Source organism: Octopus sinensis, linkage group LG23 (assembly GCF_006345805.1).
Source record: "Octopus sinensis linkage group LG23, ASM634580v1, whole genome shotgun sequence".
In the NCBI taxonomy this organism is placed as follows: domain Eukaryota; kingdom Metazoa; phylum Mollusca; class Cephalopoda; order Octopoda; family Octopodidae; genus Octopus; species Octopus sinensis.
In genome coordinates, this window is record NC_043019.1 from 9637774 (window position 1) to 9660964 (window position 23191).

At 37.6% G+C, this 23191-nt stretch overlaps 1 protein-coding gene across 20 annotated transcripts in view; it reads left to right on the forward strand.

Moving 5' to 3' along the window:
- The window catches only part of LOC115223449 (protein couch potato), a 364376-nt gene that overhangs the window by 192694 nt on the left and 148491 nt on the right, over nt 1-23191 (forward strand). For 16 of the 20 annotated variants that reach the window (XM_036512443.1, XM_036512446.1, XM_036512445.1 and 13 more), the window contains one exon: nt 5648-5680. The exons of the other annotated variants lie outside the window; for them this stretch is intronic. In XM_036512443.1, the coding sequence (XP_036368336.1) occupies nt 5648-5680 (33 nt within the window). The remainder of the gene's footprint in view (nt 1-5647; nt 5681-23191) is intronic. 20 annotated transcript variants of the gene reach the window in all.

Consider the following 23191-nt stretch of genomic DNA (forward strand, 5'->3'; position numbering starts at 1 on the left):
CTGCTTGTATAGACATATATATATAGAGGGAGAGAGACAGACAGACAGACAAAGATATGCATATATACATGTGTGTATGTATTAACTTCAAAATCAACAATGTACTTTGGACTCAGACCTTATTGAAAAGTAATTAGATACTGTTGGCTAGGGTTAGGGTTACCTTATGACTTTTGGCCTTTTATATTGTTAATAATTGTTTCAAATTTAAGTACAACTACAGTCATTTTGATAAAAGGGGTTTAGTTTATGTCATTGATCCCCATACTTAACTCGTACTTTATTTTATCAATCCCAGGTATATTTAAGGAAAAGTTGACCTCCGCAGGATTTAAACTCAAAACAGAAAGAACTAAAAATACCACAAGATATTTTGTGTATCATTCTAATTATTTTGATAATATATCACACTTTTAATATCCTTAATTATGGTTTAATTACTGGTCTCAAAGAATCTTTATGAAAATTCAGTACAAAGATTACAAATTTGTTTTGTGCCCATATACAGTAAAATAGAGGAGGGGTAATTAATAAAGACAATATGAAACAAATAAAATATAGAAATACCTCTAAATAAAAAACAAACAAGAGCAGCCATCACTTGTTGAAGAGAACTGCCATCTACAGAGGATCGGTACACCTCAAAGGATATCTCTTCCTCTTCAAGCATTTTTCTTCTTTCATCTCCAAACTCCAGGCCTTTTCATATGTACCATTTTAATAACTCATACTGCTTTTATCAAATTTAAGATAATAACTCCCTCTCTTCCAACATCTCCTGAAACTTGAAGTTGATGTGGGTTTCATCAGAGAGATAGCTCTACCCACAACTCGTTCAAATGTATCCACATCTCAGATATCCACTTTAAGACACTACCCTGCCTATCAACCTCATCTCAAACTGAAAATGTTTCTAGTATAATAACCATGTCAGAAATTTCTGGAAGTTATCTATAGTCTCTAGCCTGAAGACTCTCTTGAATGAACAAGCTACTTGACTATTGTCTCCTCTACTATTAACTTCTATGGAATACTAGTGTGGAAGTACCACCAGCCACATTGCTCTACTGGTTGATGGTGAAAGCACTAATATTTCAGATACTATGTACCCAGTCTTTTAGTATGTTAGCTGCAAATAGTCTGCCTGACCATTAGAATGCATCCATGCCACAGGAAGTGAAAATATTGATGCTTTGATTTAAGCAAATAATATCTTGTTGAGATATAAAAGTAATATGCAATGGGTTCTACTCAACATAAACCTCCTTTCAGTTCATTTCTGACAGCAATTAGCTACCTTCCTTGTAATTTCCTCTTAGTTCCTCTCTTCTCGAAGATCCAAATTAAACTAGATACCAAGCAGCTTATGATGTTCATCAATCCAGCAGCCAACAATGCTGGATAAAGGCTTGAACTTGCCTTTCCAGGTGCCATACTGCAGGCCCTACTCCCAACTTGTTTGGATAAATTTTTCTTTATGTCACTACTTCATATACTTTTAGAAATTTTTGTGATAGTCAACACTATTATGAGTAATGTCAACTGCATCACTATTCAAACAGAATATCTCCCAAAATTGACAGTTTCTAAATCTGCTACTACCTTGACCAAATTCTTTGACCCTACATTTGTCAGAAGTTATAGACCAGAAATTATCAATAATATTTGTCCTTCCCCAGCAACACTACCACTTCCTAAGACACAGAACAGGAGTGTTTCCTGTTCTGCTGTTAGTCACGTACCAAGACAATTGGTATATATATATAAAGCTTATAAAAAAGCCTATCCAAACCCAGGTGGTAAGGCACCTTTCATGCAACCATTTACCACCAACTGCATTACAGTTGCTCTTTACAGCGATTTTTGTTGCACTTTTTTGCAATTCTTTGCCAACAACCACAATTGTCTCTCAAAGCAGACATTAAAATCTATTACCATCATTAAGCCTTGAACTGTTGAACAAAATTCTGCTTGAAAGCTGCATATGTTTGTTTGGAATTGTGCTACACATGCCCATCCCATTCCATCAAAGAATGAATTATGGATTTGTTGCTATGTTGTTGCATCTCTTACACCTCATCCATCAAATGGCTTTCACTTCCTCATATGCATTAGTTCTGACAATGCAGTCATTGTGTTTCACATTGAAAAATTGGTTGTAGCACTACTAGTAGTACATCAGTTGCAATATCATTTCTAATTTCCTCACTAGCCCCTTCTCTAAGCTATTGCTTAGCTGCTCTAATCCCTCTCTGCAGAGTACACCATCACCAGTTGTTGATGCTCGTTACAAACTGCCACCTAATTGATTAATCAAATCAGAAAAGATTTTATATCGTATAAAAGTTCATTCAAGATCCAGAAACTAAGTCCTTGTCTATGCATCAAGATTGATCATACAATCTACAAATTTGTGGTCTGTATGGCTGACTGGTTAGAAATGGGAACATCCTACAACATCTCTGCTGACCTAACAAATAACTTATTTAAATAAGATCTGGATGACTCAAACAGGTTACTCTATGTCCTTACAAATGCTTTTCAGAAAACCTGTCAGAACTATCTGAGCAGGTTTCAAAAGTCTTTTCACCTCTCTTGCTGGCTAATCTCACACAGTTTCAATGTACATCTAAAATGCCATTCTACCAAAGAGCAGGACATTCCCCATAATATTTCTCCTCCAATTGGAAAATGAATGGCCACAGTTTGAATGTACAGCTTTCCTTCCTGCTGTCCCCATTCAACATCACTAATTTCCCACCAGAGTAGATTGGTCTTTTACCTTGAAATCTAAACCTTTCAAAACAAGACTGCCATCATGCTCTCTGATCTAGGCTGACAACAAGACATGCATACTTTGTAGTCACTTAAAGATGTCAAGCTATATTCTTACTACAGTGGGAATGGCTTAAATGTCATCTCTGCTGGATTCCTGCTGAAGTGGTAATGAACAACGCATATAGGAAAAGAAGATAAAATTCTAAAATTGGACAACTTATCGCATTGCCAGTTTGTAGTCAAGTGTGTCTATGACTCATTATTAATAGTGTCCCTCATAGCTGTTGTTTACCTTTGTTTTTAATTGAACAAAAACAAACGAGTTTGTGATGAAGCAAGTGTGTGATGAACTCAGCATTTCATCTTGTAAATGAGCAAGACCTAGACTTCTTGCAGTTGAGGAAATTCTTGATATTTATTCTTTGGACGAAGAGTTTACAATTACACTGGCAATGAGAGTGATTCAAGCAATCAAGCTGGTGAAAGTAATGAAGAAAGTAGCAATTTAGGTGAACAGATGGCAGTTGAGATATAGGCCCACTTTTTTCTATTCTCCTGAACTTTTTGTGATTCTGTCCATTAGTTTGCCTGCACTCATTACTATTGAGCTGTATATGCAACTGTTCATATATATTTTTTTTTTTTGCTCAGGAGCTCAGATGGAGGGTTAAGTTAGATACAGGCGCCCAGATCTGAAAGGGTTAAGATGAGCATATGTGTGCATTCTGGAAATTCTGGTTTTATTGATGGTTATCACATCTATATCTAGTGATCTGAGGTTACTGAGCCAGTGACTTTGCTCTCATGCCACGTACTTTTGTAAATCCTCCTCTGAGTGTGCCATGTTGGATGGAAAAAGGAAAGTAAGTGAAGTGTCTTATTTTGGACATGAGGAAGGATAAACAATTTGGTATTTTCAGAGATGTAGAATTCCTTGATACGCACTTCCAAAAGACTTTTGCCCACTCTGTTAGAGAAAATTCTTGTGTATCATAGAAATTTTGTCCTTGGGGATATATAGATATCTAACAACATCATTATCAGAAACTTTGGTTTTAAAAACATCTCGCTGAAGATGAAACTTGGGAGATAAGCTCTTTAAAACTTAATTTTTGTTTGTATTTGTGGGGGATGTTACTCTATGTACCTCAACAGCTCACAGTTTCTACTTAAAACAGTCAAGTTGATGAAGACTTATCCTTGTGTGCTTGTTGTTTTTGTTTGCTGTTTTTCTGTGGATGTTTTTTTTTAGTTTTCCTGTTGTTGCTAGCACCAAACATGTAACCCTACAAATGTAGAATTACTCTCACATGACAAACTCTCTGTATCTCAATGTACTGGGCCTTAATGCTTTGTTTAGGAAGGCAAAACAGCATGAATATATCTCAGTTCTCCATGTCCCCTAAAATATATGGCCTTCATACCTTGTCTCAAAATAAACCAATATATATATATATGGAAACTAACAAGGGAGCATATATACAGTTGTTTCACATGCTAAAAATGGCAGCCAAATTTCAAAATCACACCTTACTGTCTTTAAAAAAGAACACTTTGGATAATATAGTCCTAGACACATTATGCATGAAATTAAACTGAGGTTATTCTGACTGGAATGCTTTCAATGATAGTCTGATGGGTCACAACAGCAACAATCAGTACACAAGGTTTTGCCTCAAAGTATTGGGTACCAGACAACCAGCTGTGAAGTTTACCATCTTCTGTGTCCAACCACTGGTGTTGTAGATATCAAGAACTAAGAAGCTTAACTTTATAATGCCTCAGTTTTATCTATCTCACAGAGCAACAATAATTATCTTTTATTATGCAGGCCTATGAATAAAGTGGTTTCAGATATGATCATGTCTTTTTCTCTGTGTGGTGTGTGTGTGTGTGTGTGTGTGTGTGTGTGTGTGTGTGTGTGTGGTGTGTGTGTGTGTGTATGTGTGTGTTTGTATATATATATAATGTATGGATGATGACAATGTCAAATGCATAATTTAAGGGAGAAGGTGTGGCTGATATTTCTAGCAAATTCAATAATCATAAAGTACAGCACTCCTAATTCTAAGAAGATACTATTGGGTGCTGTAGTACATATAGCCATAAGGTACCATGAGGGTGGATTATGCTCAACAACTGTAAGCAGTTACAGTGCTGTGAAAATGAGTGGATTGTGGGCACCAAGATCAGAGACCAATCCCCTATGAAATAAACTATCTAGACCTCCATCATATGAAGTGGAAATCTCTTTTGCTTACCATTATGGGAAGTGAAGAATCAGACTATAACTAGTTTATGCATAAATGTATGGACAGTAAAGTGGTGGTGAGTGGTGGCAGCGACGGCAATGATGGTGATTATGAGTTGGGGGAAGAGGAAAGTATTGATGACTATAATTGCTGCAGAATGAACAAGATCTGTTTAATTACAGTGGAAGACAATGTTTAAAGTAAACCATGGAAGGCTTGAAAAAGTATGAAGGTTAGGTCTGGAGATACGGTCCCATTCAGATGATATGCAATACAGCATTGAGAGGAAGAGATGATATGGTGTATTGTGGACTTATCCAACCTACTTGTTTGTCTATATATATATAACTCAATATTCAGAATGGGTGTGATATGTCACTATATATGCTACAGTATAGAGAAGAGGGCTGATAGAGTGCATTGAAAACCTAACCATCCCCTGTTAATGTAAAAGAATGAATGATAAAATTGAAGAGATGATGATGATGATGATGGTATTACTAGTGTCTGTGTATACTTTTTAGTCAAAATTTGCAAATCTTAAGAGTGTTATTTATATATGTCTTCCACCAGATATTATATTTTCGTCTTCCCTTCCTTTCTTTCACATTTTTCAGTTAAGTACCTTAACAACCAGAGGTCAATTTGAGGTATGAACTAAACATTTATATTATCGTTGTTGTTGTCACTGTCTGTTGTTGTCATTGTATAGGTATTGGTACTGATTGTTGGGATGGTATTGATGGGGATTTTTGTCTTCATCGGTGTGGTAGTAAGGAAATAACGGTTGGTGTTGCTGTTGTAATAGCTGCAACGGTGCCAGTGATGATATCAGCAGGGAATTTTATTGCTATTTTTTACTATTGTTGTTGTAGCTGTAGCAGTTATTGTTCTTGTGGTGGTAATAGTAGTTGGTACTAGTGTTGTTGTCCATATTGTTGTGGTAATGGTGTTAGTTGCTGCAGTGGTGGTAGTTATGATTGTGATCATGGCAGCAGTTGATGTTATGGCAATGGTGGTATTTGTGCTTATATTTGTTGTTGTGCTTCTGATGGAAGTTATTGTTGTTACTTGAGTAACCTAAGACAAAATCAAGCTACAGAGTAACCAAATTTTCATGTTTACATATTCTTCAAGATTTTTGTTTTTTAATATTAACTGTAAATTCACCTTTCAAAATAATCCAGTGTGAAATTGGAGTGGAGCCTATAAAGAGCCAAGCAGTTTGAGGCTTTAAAAAATGTACATAACCTAATGATTGTTGTAAACATTCAATTCACAATAATGTTGTTAATGTTGCAAATCAGGAAGAGAACTTTTTGTCAGCCAAGCAGACTGTAGCATGCATCATAGTAATGTTCCTTGTCAGTGGAAAAGTCAAAATATAAAGGGTGAATTTGTAAGCATGCATCCATGAGATTAGGTTACCATAAATTATATACCCTTTGCATGTACTTACATGTTTCATTACCAGTGTGTGTGTGTTTGTGCACGTACACATGCATATTTAAAATTTTTCCCCATGTATTTGTATATGTATATCAACATCATCATCATTTTATGTCTGTCCAGTCATGGGTAGGACAGATCTACTCACCTAGACAGATCCAGACCTCATCTCACATTACATTTTCATTTGCTCTCTGTGGCTGGATGTTCTACCTAACATCAACTATTTTACAATGTGCAAAGGGGGCATTTTTCTTGTGCTACCAGCACTAACAGTGTAGTTATGGCTTCATCATGACTCTGCTTCCGCTCACTCACCCACCTGCATTCAGAATGAGAAGCATGAGTAACAGAGGCCAGAATGATAGTGATCAGAGAGACGGGTAACCAAGGAATGAGAGATAGTACTTGTATTCTGAGACAGAAATGAGTAGTCAAGGCAATATGACTGAGATGGCAAAACTGCAACAGAAATGTATGTGATGCAGAGAGTAGTGGCAAGAGACCAAGATATGTCGGTTTGCATGGCACCAATGTCTGTCATGACTATGATTTCACTTGGCTTGATGGGGATCTTCTTCTCGAGCACAGCAAATTGCCAAAGCTCTTGGTCATTTGTCATTCCCTCCACTCAGAAGGTGCATTTCAAGATGGAAAGGAAACAAATGTTTCTTTGGTCTTAATTGATTTATCTAATTAAGATATTGCCTTTCATTATTGATAACATAATCTGATCTGTTTGGCAAATTGATGATCCACTGGGCTTAAAATTCTTCAGGTTCCCAGCAAAGAAACACTCAGTATCATATTTACCTCCTTATAATGAATAGATTGTTTTCCCTCTCAGTAATATTGCAATGCTCTAAAAAGATGACAGTCAGATAAAAGAAGGTCAGAAGAGTAAGGAAGATGAAACAAAACTTCCATATCTGGTTCCATAATCTTGTCCTGATTGACTTGAGCATCATGTAGTCTTTCATTACCACATAAGAGCAACATCCCTTTATGGTTGACCAATGGTGGATACTTTTTTGTACAATGCTTCTAAATGATGACAATAAGTCTCCACATTGTTTCATTTTGGTTTATCATTTTATGATAGATGACATCTTTTATGTCCCACCAAACACAGAGTATAACTTTAGTCAGGTGTTTAGAGAGGGATTCCTCTCAATGGATTCCAACCATTGTTATTTTCACTGGATATGATTATAAGGAGCCCTCTTTTCATCACTTGTGATAATTGTACCCAGGAAAGGTTTGGTAGCAAGTCTACTCTTCGATGATGAGCAGAGGGCAACATTTTCATTAAGCTGAGAAGTAGTCAAATGCTTAGAGACCAAATGACCAAGTTGAGATATTTTACCAAATTCAAGATGGAGTTTTATAACCAAAGTTTAACTTGAATTGAACTGTTTCACTAATTCTCAATATTTTGCTTTGGATTCTCCTCAACTTGGTTTTCAGAAGTTTATACTGACAGAACATGGTCATCTGGATTAGGGGGAGTTTACAAGTGAAAAATTTCTTGAGTGAAATAGCCAAACTATGTCTGGACACTTAAAGCTTCATTTCTTTAGACATAAGGCATATTTCTTGCTGCTTCCATTGCTAAAGAGGTCCTTTTAAATTCATAAAACATGCAGTGTCTGACATGGGTCTGATCTAAACTCGTTTTAAAAAGAATGAACATGAATTTGATTATTATGGTATAAAGTAATCTGCAAAGAAACAAATAAAATATTAGAATGTAAAAATTAATTCTTGTTTTACAGTAAATGATGAAAAAGTATGATCAAAATGATTGTGACATCACTTTCTTTCCAATCTAACACACACACACACACACACACACACACACACACACACACTCTTTGCCAAGCTCACTTTATCATCCCACGATCTTACACATCCACTTTCCATAATTCCCTTACCTTTATCACTCAGGCACATTCTCACATGAGTTACCTTTATTGGCATCCAACACCACCCCTTACTATCATCTCACTACCTGTCCTTATGGCTTTTGGATACCCTCTAGCTTTTTCTTCCCTCACTGCTTTTCCTTCCCCTCTCTCTTTCTATATCTTCTCTGTTGCCTCTCATCTTGGAAAATTTCCTGGCATTTCTTTTTGATATTTCACTTCCTCCTAACCTTCAATGTGTCCTTCTATCTCTCCTCACTGCACTCATTCACTGTATTTCTGGCATATCCCAACAATTTCTCCCCCACATCCCTCTTTCTTTCAATGGCTTTCAGGATTTCTTGCCTCCATAATCTATTTCTCCCTTCCTGTTCCCTTTCCCTTCTATCCTTACTCAACATTTATATTGGGTACCACTAGACCTCACCTTACACACACACACACACACAAACACACGCAAGCAGAATTGACACAACACCTTTCAACTTTATTCCCATCATTTTCAAAATAACCCTTATCAATAATCCCTTCCCTCTCCACTGTTCCCTACTATACTCCCCCTATACACTTAATGACAACTCTACTACTCTCCCATCCTATTGCAGCAGCCCTCATCTGTCCACCTAAAATTATCCCCAATACTTTCTTCCAATCTTCTTCAGTTACAAGGATCACTTTAGGCCCTCCACTTTGCAAGTTGCAAAGCAATGTTCACTGGTGCTGGTGCATACAAACCCATACAAATCATGTGCCAAAGTAAACATTGGAATATGATATCATTCACCAACTCATCAAATCTTGTCAAACCAATCAGCCCATATCAAGCCTGGAAACTTGACATTAGATGATGATGATGATGATGATATGCAGGAGGGTGTATGTAAATATATTGGGTCATCCCATATATAATGTGGTTTTATCAATTGCATGAACTAAAAGTCGGACGGGAATGGGACAAACTACCTGCATCAACTTGCTATAAAAGCAGGTAGTAATTTTATCTTGACCTTATTCTTAGTGCCAATTTTGAAGAGTGCAGTTCGATTTTAACAGTTATTTTTTCAACGCTATAATGGAAGTGACAAAGGAGTTCAGTAAAGGCAACAATGCAATAGAAAGTGCAAGGAATATTAATGCAGTATATGGGTATTGGACAGTAAGTGTAAGTCAGTGTTAATGGTGGTTCCAGAAATTCTGAGCCAGAAACTACAGCCTAGATGATGTGCCTTGTCCTGGAAGATCTTTAGGTCTTGACAAGGATGTCCTGCAAACCCTGGTGGAACAAAATCCCATCCCAACTGTTGAGGAACTAGCAGAGAAGCTTGGATTCAGTCATTCATCGACACCTGCATGTCATCCAGAAAGCTTAATCACACGCAGAGAGTGAATGCGTGCTCTTCTTTGCTGTCACATCTCACAAATGAACCTTTTTTTGGACCAAATAGTGACTGGAGACAAGAAATAAATTCTCTATAATAATGTCAAGTGCCAAAGGCAGTGGATAGAGAAAGGAGAAGCACCAGCACCCCAGGCTAAAGGTCTTCACCCATGTAAGGTGATGTATTTTGTTTGGTGGGATATGGAAGGTTCAGTCCACTTCGAACTTTTAAACCCAAACCAAACGATGATGAAGGAGATCTAATGTGAGCAGCTTGAGGGGCTTCAACCAGTGCCAGAAGAGAAACAACCATCTTTGGTTTCAAGACAAAAGATGTTCTTCCATCAAGATAATATTTGGCCAGGATAACACTCCAAAAGCTGGAGCAGTTTGAATGGAAAATGATGCCCCACCCACCATATTCGTCAGACATTTGGTGTATTATTTACTCATAATACACCAAAAAGGATTCCTGACTTGTCGGACATCCTAAAGTATACCCAACTTGAAAGTGTGAAATTCTCTGTATATATAACCTGAATATTTCACTGGATGTGCTTCAGTACCCATGATATTCAACTAAAGCGGGTGTTTACAAATTGATTTGACCCAATGTGGTGCCTATCATTTAAGTACCTGATTCTCTCCTGAATCCTTAATATTGTATGTATGTATATATACATACATATATATATATATATATAAATATAGGTGCAGGCATGGCTATATAGGTGCAGGTATGGGTGATATAGGTGTGGGTGTGTAGCAAGTAGCTTGCTTCCCAACAACATGGTTTTGGGTTCAGTCTCACTGCATGGCATCTTAGGCAAGTGTTTTCCGTTATAGTCTCAGGCTGACTGAAGCCTTGTGAGTAAATTTGGTAGATGGAAACTGAAAGAAGCTCATTGTATATATGTGCATGTGCGCACACATGTCTGTGTGTTTGTACTCAGTGTTGCCCTGTTTACGCACTGCTAACTTAGCAGTTTGGTAAAAGAGACTAATAAAATAAGTACCTGGCTTTAAAATAATAAGTACATTTGACTAAAAATTCTACAAGGTATGGCCGCAGTCTAATGAGTGAAATAAGTAAAAGATAAAAGATGGATATATATATATATATATATATATATATATATATATATATATATATATATATATATATATACCAGAGTAAGCGCAAATATGAAACAAGGGGGGAAAAACTATTACTCAAGGTAGAATAATGCTTTATTATTCAAGCTGCAAAAACATCGCAAGAAATCACAAAAGAGTTTCATGTTTCTGTTCATTAGACAGTTTTGATTGAGAATAGAACAAAATTAAGATTAGTAGCAGTTTTTTGTGATTTTTTGTGATGTTTTTGCAACTTTAATAACAAAGCTTATATAGTAATATATGTGTAAAAAGGTTGAATTAGATTCGGCCTTTAATTTGGAGGTTTCCATAAAAAGATTTCTAATATACATTCTTCATATTTCGCTGGTAGCTTACTGGCTTAAGCCTGCAAAAATGAAAATAATACTTGTATATGGTGTGTTGTGAATTAAGGGAAAGGAATCTCATACAACTCAACACTTTTGTTAAAAATGGAGAAGAGATGTTAAAATATAAGAGAATTTTAATTTAAATTTTAAAATTCTCTTATATTCTAACATCTCTTCTCCCTTTTTAAAAAATTAATGAGTTGTATGGGATTCACAACACACAATATCTATCTATCTATCTATCTGTCTATCTATCTAGAACCCCCTGTACGGATAAGTACTGTACTGTATGTAGATTTAGCCCACAAACAAACTGTAAAGCCAGAAATGTAGTCTATAGTATAAGATGTATAGAGGGACGATGCAGTAACAAGACAATGACATACATAGGGGAAACGGCAAGAAGCATAGGAGAGCGGGTAAATGAACATTGGAGAGAACTCAAGGAAGGTAAAAGCTCATCGATTCTGAACAGGAACATGGGGGATCAATATTACTAAATAATGATGATTATGTCAGTATATATAAATGTGTACATGAGTAAATATATATGAACTTGAATATATATCATCATTACCATTATCATCTTTTTTTCATACTTGCATGGGATGTATGTGTTATAGTTTGAATCCACACACATTCAGAAGTGACATTTAAGTTTCAACTCCCATGTTAATTTTATTAAACTCCCACCATCGCTTGTACACTCAGGTCATCCACATACAAAGAGCACAACAATAATAAGAGGAAAGAACATGGCCACTGACTTGGTAGTAGTCCTTTATTTTAACTGTTACATATGTTTCAGTATTCAGCAATGCATGGCATCACACTTTAAATGTAACCAGCAGATGCACCCTACAGGACCAGCATGGTGAGCAAACACATCATCAAGCAGTTAAAGAGAAGATACAAGTATGAAACTAGCAGCAACAAAATTTAAATACATTGTGGGTGGATGGGTTACATACACACACACACACACACTCACACACACACACACAGCAGAGATTGCACCCCATTATCTTGCCAGCATGCAATCTTTCTGCTTACCCTTGCCCTTTCATAGTTCAAGTATAAGTAACTTAAGCCCCCATTCTACGCCCAGTGACTAACCCCCTACCCTTACAAACACCAGTCCATTCTATGGTTATGTTAGTCAGTTTCTCAATGTACCTCTTCTGTCTCCCCCCCCCCCTTCTGGCTGGTATCCCCTGTGGGTTTAAATTTCATTGCTGTTGTTGGCACATTTTACTTCCCCACTTTCTTTGCACCACCTGTTTCTCTTCCCCATTATCTTCCCTTCCCCACCCATGCTTTTTCATGGATCACTGCTTTTCTCTACTTTCAGTTATGTACCTTAAATCTCCTTCCCTTCCACTCCTTCTCTTCGCACTTCAGCTCCCACTACCTTCTGAGCCATCCTTCCTCAGCTATTTCCATTTCTCACATTACCCTATCTTCATAGATATTTCCCACCAAACATACTGCTTCTACCCCATCTCTAATCATGTTACTCTCCTCTCACCCACTTATAAAAGTACCCTCTCTCTCTTCCCCTCCTCTGACCCACTGTCTGTGTTCTCTTTTAGTTCACTTTCCTGTACCTTGAGAGTTTGCTCTGACACTACACCACTTTCATCTTTATCCCCTCCCAACTCCTCCCACACACATATTCCCTCTGTAACAAGACACCTAGACTTGTCTCTCTATCATAATTTAACTTCAGCATAAAGCCATCTCTTTCACTTAGTAGTAGGAGATTTTTTTCCATAGTTACTCGGCAACTTTGCTAGTGCCAGTGACACAAGAAAAAGAGGTACCCAGTGCACACTGTAATGTGGATGACATTGGAAGGGTATTCAACCAAGAAACCATGCCAAATCTAACACTGGAGCTTGGCATTGCTCTGTGACTCACTGAAACCAGTCCAACTGTCCAATTCATCCAAGCATGGAAAATGGACATTAAATGATGATGACGACGACGATGACGACAATGACGATGATGATGATGATGATTTTGTATGTATGTGTGTGTGTGTATGTGTGTGTGTGTGTAGTATCCTCTGTCTTGAAATGTCGTGATACCACCATGATATTGTGACGGATGGTTTAGATACACTCTAACAGTAAACAAGATAACACAGCTGTAATAACAACGATCTAACAATCTCTTCACAAACCAACAATCAATATTCCAAATGAACAAACCAACCAACACCTTCCAACCTCACTGTGAACTCAACTCGAACTAACACACAAACTTCACTCCAATCACTACTATTTGTAATCGCTTGGTCCAGTCTATTTCTTGCAAGGGGGTATCAAGACTCTCACCACAACGGTGTGTATGTGTGTGTGTGTGTACATATGTATGCAATTTAAACTTGTCTGTTGGAAAATTGGTGACCAGATAAAGCAAAATATTGTTTAATACACTTGCTTCTACTATTAGAAATATTATAAAATTTATTGTAAGTTACTTCATAGGTAGAAGAATACTGTTGTTCTTAGCTAGCCCCTATATTATGCATAAAAAGAATGGGATTGATTGTGAGTGATATCTATCCCACCTATACTTATAGTATTTGATTCATTGTTCTCTCATATTTTTGCATAAATGTATACATTTTCAAAGCTACAGAGTTAACACAACCTTCCTATCAAGAGTTCCCTAAAATAATTCCAAGATAGGCAATGGGAGCCATATTCACAGCAAAATAGAAACCAAAGCAGATATCACACATCTAGAAACCTAGTGATAAATTAAGAAAAATTACTGACTATTGTAAGTCACATAGAGTTAACACGAAAATTCTTCTTGACTCTGTGATGATGTTCCATTGATAAATGACATTATTGCCATGGTTCTCTACCAACTACCATTTACACCCACAATTTTGAGTGAAGAGCTCTAGAAATATGGATAGATCTCTATAAACACAGAAGGTAACATTGTACACATTGAACTGTGACTATGCCAGGGTACTTTATTTGAGGGTTTTACTCACTCATTTTGCACAAATACTTTGTTTAGTACTTATTGATTAAGGGAAAAAGAGGGAAGTCAACCTGGACATAAATTAACAAAATCAAGATATTTTTGCTCAACCCTTTTTATGTCATCCTCCATCAGTATATGCCTGTGGTCATGTCATCATCCTCATTGTTCTCAAAGTTTATTGAGGCAGATTTTCTGTGACTGGATGCCCTTCCTGTTGCCCACCCTTCCCTACTGCCAAGCAAAGTAATATTTCCCCATGGCAAGACATGCTTTCACTGAACATTGAAAATGAATGACAATGTTTGTATGACAGCGACACTTATTTACAACTATCACACAATAAAAAGTGGTTGGTATTAGGAATAGCATCCAGCCATAAAAACCATACTACAGCAGACATTGGGTTCCAATGCAACCCTCTAACTCATTGGATCCTATTGAACTGACCAACTCATGCTAGCATGGAAAATGGTGATTACATGATGACGATGTGTGTGTGTGTGTGTGCATGTAGGCATATATGTGCATGTTTGTGTATGTATATAACATGAATATATATAAACATATCTCTCTATGTATGTTTGTGTGTATGTATATATATATATATATATATATATATATATATATATCTATATATATCATCATCGTTTAACGTCCGTTTTCCATGCTAGCATGGGTTGGACGATTTTGACTGAGGGCTGGCGAACCATATATATATATATATATATATATATATATATACATACACATACATATATATATATTTATTTATTTTTCATTCCCTTCGAAATTGCTCTTAAATGTGGTTTTGGTCGTTTTGACTGCTTCTTCTAGTGTGTAGAATTACCTGTTAAAGGTAATTTCTCTTGTGTTTAAAAGTACACTATTTTATATTGAGAATATGTTGTCTATTGACTTTTTATACATGCTAGGCCACTGGTAGTGAAATTTCTATAAATATTCGCTACCCTATATATTTTATATATATATATATATGCACACACATACACATAGATATATGTATATATATATATATAGATATATGCATGTATTTATATATAGATATACGTATATATATATATATATATATATATATATATATATATATATATATATATTATAACCACCATATATTTCATCATCCCTTTCTATGTTACCAGTTATCCCTTCTTTTTGACACCTACCCCGTATTGTTAACATTATCATCCCACACTTCTCATATTTTCCTTGGAGCACCGTTTCTGTGCTCTCCTCAGCTACGTTCTAGTAACACACATTCCTCATTCTTAGCACCATCACATATCTACTCCAATCACCCAACCTTTTTGCCCACTCATTACATTCACCCCTACATTGACTGAAACAAGTAAAAGAATAAAAGAATATATAAATTGTAGTCCAGCTCCGTCTTATCGACATGTAGATGATCACTTGTCAACTTCTTTCAAACCTGCAGGCTTCACTTATTTCTCCTGGCTCTGATAGTTGTCCCCCTTCCTAACACTTGTTACTCTCTGTTACTTCCCCTTTCTCCTTCTTTATTATTATTTAAGTTTCCATGTTTTTCCTCACCCCCCCCCCCCCATTACTCATTACATGTTTTTCCTGCAAAGCCATTCCGCATTTCATCTCCGATGAAGGATTCTACTCCAAACATTAGATCTCTCTTCTTTCTCATTGTGATTTTTTTGTCTTTCTCTGTTTGGATTATTTGTATTAATATTTTCCAATGCAGAACATCGCTTTGTTACTTTACATTCTGCTGTTTTACATTTTACTACGACTTTCACTGACATACTTTGTCCCCACTTCTCTCTCTCTCTCTCTCTCACTCAACAATGTATAGGTAATGGCCTGTGATTTCTCCAGTACCAAAATCTTCCCTGGAGGATTCTATCCAATCCTCCCACACCAGCATTTGCTACATTTATCTAGATCTTCGTTCCTTCCTACTTGTTTTTCCCAATAGACATCTGTTCCAGCCGATTCTCAACTACATCAACCTCTCCTTGTTTACAAGTGCTGTTGATACTCACTCTCACTCTAAAAGTAAATAATAAACACACAAGCACTCACAAATTATCAATGGTGATTATTAGACATTTAGAAAATAGATTGTCGTTGCATTTGTTATCACTACCAATATGCTTCTAGTTTTCCATATTCTACATCACCATCTTCATCACAACCACCACCATTCTCTTCTGCATCATCATCATTACCGTTATTGTTGCCCATCGTCATCTCTACCAGTGCCATCATCACTGTCATTATGATCTTCCTAACCAGGATTTCCATTACAACTGAGAAATAGGATCACGCTTGGTCGTATCGCGTAGGAAATACGATTGCACGCGGTTCTACTCTTAACGAATTATTCAAAAGCCATAAAATACATATAACGACGATAGGACATAAGTGAATTGACGCAAGTCTTCTGTTGGTAGATAAATATTATTTATTTTACATATTTTATAATCATGTGGATTTTTAGAGTTCGTAAGCGTAAGCCCGTTTTGTGTCGGTGTGTTCGTGAGGCGTGAAGCAAACCCCAAAGGTACTGAACATAGAATTAACAATGGCATTCAGTTTACCGTTCATAGGGCAAGATGCTGGAATCTACTCGAGGGCTTTCAGTAGTTGTATAGATTAGCGTAGCAAGAGGTAGTAGCAGAGACAATCGCATATCTGTAAGTTGAGCAGCAGGGGTCTAAGTTAGCTCTTAGAAGAACTGGAAACCGAGATAAAAGTGTCTGTGAAATCCTGCTTTATATACTGTTTGGTTGGCTCACCGAACCCCAGAAAATGGAATTTTAACCGAAAGTCTTGATTGGCTGATTCGCAATTATGGCGCGAAATAAGTCGAGACAATTCGCGTCACGTGTCAATCAGTGGCGCGGACCTCGTAGGGACCCTCGTGTCACATGTCACCCAGTGACGCGAAACACGTAGAGACCACTCGTGTCCTGTCAGCCAATCAAGTTAGTGTTTAGAACCAGAACAGGTTGACCAAAGATGGTTGTAACCTCAAACGAGATCATTCCTGCCTCGCCTTTCACAGTGAAGATATTAGCCATCGCTATAGCCATTTTTCACCATTTCTGAAACTGCCACGCTACACAACCATCATCATCTTCACCACACCTATTGCCATCATTTTCAGCCCAACACATTTTTTTTCTGCCTCATATTGTTTTATCTATATTGGTTTCCAACCAGCCACTTCAGAACATGTTCACTTTATTATTAATAGCTATACTCACTTCAGAATACCTATTCTATTCTATTAGAATACCACTCTGCAATTTTAACACCACTACATTCAAGCACAACAATCTGCTAAATGTAGCCAAATTTCCCTAATATCACACTTTGCTGTCTTAAAAAAGGGGAAGATGCATTCAACAGCTGAACTGCCTTTGAACATATTTCAGCTCAATCAAGGTTGACTTATGGCTACGCAATACCATTGTGACTATTCACCATCCTACCAGTTCGCTACAACCATCATTCACCACCATCACTTAACAATAAACAAACAAACAAATGAGCTTTGAGCTGGTGTGGAGCTTCATCAACAGAGTCTTTATGTAGTCACTCAACTTGTAAGAAATAGCAACTAAATTTACATGACACCTTACTAGTTTCAAGTTGACAATACACTACTATGTACCTGTTTATGATGATACGCTAACAGTTGTTCACCAAGTGTTGTCCTGAAACTATCACACCACAGTCTCCTAAGTCCATGACCATTACACTCAGTTGATGGTTGCTGACATATCTGCCAGCATGCATTTGTAGTCTGCCAACATGCATCAGTAGTCTTATTAAATGATGATGATGATCATCATCATCATCCATTTTCCATGCTGGCATGGGTTGAACAGTTCGACTGAGATCTGGTAAGCCATGGAGGCTGCACCAGGTTCCAGTCTGATCTGGCAGTGTTTCTACAGCTGGATGCCCTTCCTAACACCAACCACTTCGAGAGTGTAGTGGGTGCTTTTTATGTGCCATCGGCACAGGGGCCAGATGGGACTGGCAATGACCACGATTGGTTAGTGCTTTTTATGTGCCACCGGCACAGGGATCACAACTACAATTTCTATTTGATTTTGGTTTTGATGTACTTGACTCAACAGGTCTTCTCAAGCACAGCATGTTGCCCTACGATCCAAGGTACTTTTGAGTGGGCTGGTTATGTGACACTGGTGTAGGTTACAGCTGTGAACTCACTTTATTTGTCAGGACTTCTCAGTCACAGCATATCTCCAGAGGTCTCGGTCTTTTGTCATTGCCTCTGTGAGGCCAAACATTCAAAGGTCATGCTTCACCACCTCACCCCATGTCTTCCTAGGTCTATCTCTACCCCAGATTCCTTCCACTGTTTAGGAGTGGAACTTCTTCATACAGATCTCCTCATCCATCCGTAGTACATGACCATACCAATGTATGCCACATTGGATGCTTCTTATGTCCAACATTTCTCTCAGGGCATTAACACTCTGTCGTGCATGCACACTGACATTACACATCCAGTTGATCATGCTAGCTTCAGTTCTTTCGAGCCTACACATGTCTTCAGCAGTCACGGCCCATGTTTCACTGCCATGAAGCATGGCAGTTCACACGCATGCATCGTACTGTCTACCTTTCACTCTGAGCGAGAGGCCCTTTGTCGCCAGTAGGGGTAGGAGCTTTCTGAACTTTGCCCTGGCTATTCTTATTCTAGTGCTAACACTCTCTGAGCATCCACCCCACTACAGACTTGGTTACCTAGGTAGTGGAAGCTATCAACTATTTCTAGTTTCTTCCCCTGGCATGTGATGGGATCTGTTTTCTGAGCATCTGTGGTGTTTATTGTCCCTGTGCATCTGCCACACATGAAAGCTATCTTCTCGGTTAATCTTCCTTTGATGTTGCTGCACCTCTAATGTGTCCATAGCTTACACTCGGTATTTCTTATGGAGTTTCTACCTACACCTTTTCTACAGATCGAGCAGGACCACCTACCTGAAGGGGTGTGTGATGTGTTGGTCTTTGCAACATTGACTCTAAGGCCTTTCGATTCTAAACCTTGCTTCCACACCTGGAATTTCTTCTATAGTTCTAGTTGTGATTCTGCTATGAGGGCCAGGTCATCAGCATAGAGGAGCTCCCAGAGGAGCTCCTCTATGCTGATGACCTGGCCCCGTGACTACAAATCTAGCCCCACCTCCCCTTCCATTAGAATGGGCCACCAGTCACTTAACAGAAGTACTGCAGGACACATTAAAGCAATGAACCATCTCCTTACACGTCTCTTGACCTCCAAAAAGCAGAAAGAGAGCCACACTGTGTCACCCTAGCTGATGCTGGACTAAAGCAAACACTACATCTAACAGCAGTACACTTGCCGTAATAACAAGGCTTGAGACGTCAGCTACACCACTAATGCTACACATCTAAACTAGTTCAGTTCACTGCTTTGCGTAAAGGTGTGTTCCTACCATGAAGCTCACATTTTGATGGAGAGATACACAACCTGACTGATGTTGCTTTTTTCCAAAGACAATCTATTTTCTGTCATTCCTTCTCTACATTGGCATAATCAACAAGAATCAACACACTTTTGACATCTGTTGCAAACAGGGTGTACAGAGCTCCCAAATAGCTGCAAAGGATTATGGATGTGGGCATGTCTACAAAGTCAGAAAACAGCATAGCTCCTATAACTTTTGGAAACATTTTATCACACTCAGAGTTGCTGAAGCATGGAACAATCCACCTGCATCAGTTGTTTGTTGCCAAGACATTGCTTCCTTTAAAACCTCCATGCTTCCTGGAATTCACCAACACTACACCTGATATCATCCACTCCATATGCATGCACACATGTATATCATGACTCTTACACTGTTCACTTCCTTCACTTTTGCACATAATTCTATGTACTGTACATGCACCTTTGATGAGTTGTAGTACACCTGAACACTATATACAATCATTTCATTATTTTATTTTCCTTTGAACTTTTCCAGTATTGTTGAGAGACCATTCAATGACACCTGTGTTGCAGTGCTCATTGGGGCTTGAATCAATAAAAGAACTCTACATGATTATAATCCCATGAAAAAGAGCAGCTAAATCTCACTCAAATTGCACTCTACAGTACATAAATGTAGTTCTAGATATAATATATCTGAATAAAAGACAGGATGGTTATGATGGTTATCACATGTTTGCTACACCAGGGCTAACCTGGACTAAGCAACAACAATTTTTACTATCATCAATCTCCATATTCACTCCATGTGAAAGAAGAATTGTTTTACCATTGTGAACTGGAAAGAACATGTCATCATGATACATCATTGTCTTGCGAAGGTGGTTGTAGTGTGATGTAGAAGTTAGGTCAAGAGGATGATTATGTGTGTGTGTGTGTGTGCTCGTATGTGAGGACATGGGCACACTACTTTTCAGTTATTGTTTCATAGCTTTTCCTCCACTTTCATTTACCCTCCACTTCTGCCTGTATTATATACATATATGATCTATTCTATTTCTCTTCAATGCTATATTATTTTCAGTGTCTGTCTCCCTGTATGCATATATGTATACATGCATGCAATTCACATGCTGCTGTCTCCGAAAATCCTCCTCACATCACAACTTACTCTAGCAGAAAAGAATCAAGCATTGCAGAATATAGTTCTAAATATACATTATGTCTGAAAAAATAAAACAGGATGATCATAGCTGCAACACCTTTCATCAAATGTCTACTCATTCATTACTGACTTAGGCTTAATAACAGTATTAGCCCACTTGAGCTAATCTAAGATATTTTATTATCTGTATGACATTACTGAATACTTTGCAATGTGCTTCTACATTCTGAGTTCAGATCCTTTCACATTCTCTCTGCCCTTTTGCCTTCTCACAATTTAATAAAATATTTGCCAAGAGTCTATGATATTCTCTGATATCCTCCTCCTGCTTCCAGCATGGTAACACTTCATTTCATTCTGTGTTAAATTTTCAACAAGGCTAAATTGGCCTTTCATTTTTTTGGTGTCACTAAAATAAGTCCTTGTCAATTACTTGCATAATTGTTGCCTTCTCTAAACTTTGTGGCCTGGTATTATTAAGATTGATGTATGGCAGAATTAGTAACTTTGCAGTATTTAGTTACATTTCTTAATTTTTTGAGTTCAAATCTTATCAAGGTTGATCTTACATTCCATTCTACACATACATCAGCATTCTTGTCTCCCCAACACACACTTATATATAGCATATACACATAACACAAATATACATCATATTGATCTCTTATTATCAACGCAATTAATTTTTACTGTAAAAATTTCTTACAGATGAATAAATGGAACGTCACTGTTTTACTTGTGGATATAGTAGTAGTGGTAGTAGTAAGGGGAGAAGTAAGTCAATCTCATATATAGGCTGTGTGTTTGTAGAGATATATGTGCATTTAATTTTTTGCATCTTGGGAGGGTCAGTATGCTAATATACATACATACATACACACACACACACACACACACACATGTATGTATGTATATATATATAAAGAGAGAGAGAGAGAGAGAGAGAGAGAAAGAGAGCTAAATGCACATACCACACCACACTTATACACAAATACACACAGATAAAAATATACATTCATGCATGGGCATTGTATGTATGCACTTAGGTGTATGAGGGCATATATATATACACTATGTATATATATGTATATATATTCATTTCATCAGTGCTGTGAGAAAGCTTTCACACAAACATACACACATGCACACTTAACAAACATAAATTGTGCCTGTCCTATTTCCAGCAAGGGTCTTTCATTTAACATATTTTTGTTTTGTGGAAGTGGTCTGTAGGGGTATACAAACAGTTATGAGGAGAGCATGTCATGTTGTTTTGTATTCTTTGTAATTTATTGTAATTTGTTGTGGAGAGATTGCATATCTAAGTAGAACTAACATGCATAGTCCAAGATGCGTCTAATATACACCATTTATATATCACCAGCATCATCATTTAACATTTGTTTTCTATGCTGGCTTGGGTTGGACTGTTTGACTCCCTCCAATGAGCTGCAGGACTGCATTGAGCTCCAGTTGTCTGTTTTGGCATGATTCCTGCAGCTGGATGCCCTTTCTAATGCCAACAACATTACGGTGTGTACTGAGTATTTTTTGTGTGTCACCAGCACTAGTGAGGTCACCACATAACTTTCAGGGCTGGAAAAGAAACAAGAAAATGAAAAATCCCACTTTGAATTAGTGGGTGAGTGAGGGGAGAAGTAGGTGTATGCCAGGTGTTAGGTGGCTAAAGTATGGCATAGGGACAAGCACAGGTGTTCTGCAATAGAGAAGATATGTGGCTCCCATGCATTATACCAGGGTGGATGTAGCTGAGAAGAGGGTAAGCAAACAAGAAAAACCATCGATGATCAAGAGAAGATGTGGAGAGTGGATCAGGAGTGGGTTGAGATGTTATAAAAGTGTGAAGAGAGACTAAGAGAAGGTTAGGGCTGGGGATAGAAGTGAATGTAGTAAGTGATGGGCAGGAGTGGAGGAGTACTCGTGTCTGTGTTTGTGTGTGTGTGAGGGAGAGAGAGAGAGAGAGAGAGTTCATATTTCCCTCATCTTCACATGTGTTTGCTCACTGGTTGTAAACAATGGCTTTGCTGACAGTGTCATTTACTTGTAATCCACCACAAGAGCATGTTTAGGCTTCTTGTCATGTCCTGGCATGTTGCACAATCCATGTAAACAAAAGAATCGTTTATACAGTTTCATTTGTTTCCAGTTCTTTGCATAAAAGGTGTCCAGTTTATTTGTTTCTTGTTAGACTGAGAGAGATTATTATTTTGCTTGGAAACAAGGGAGGATTGGTGACAAGAAG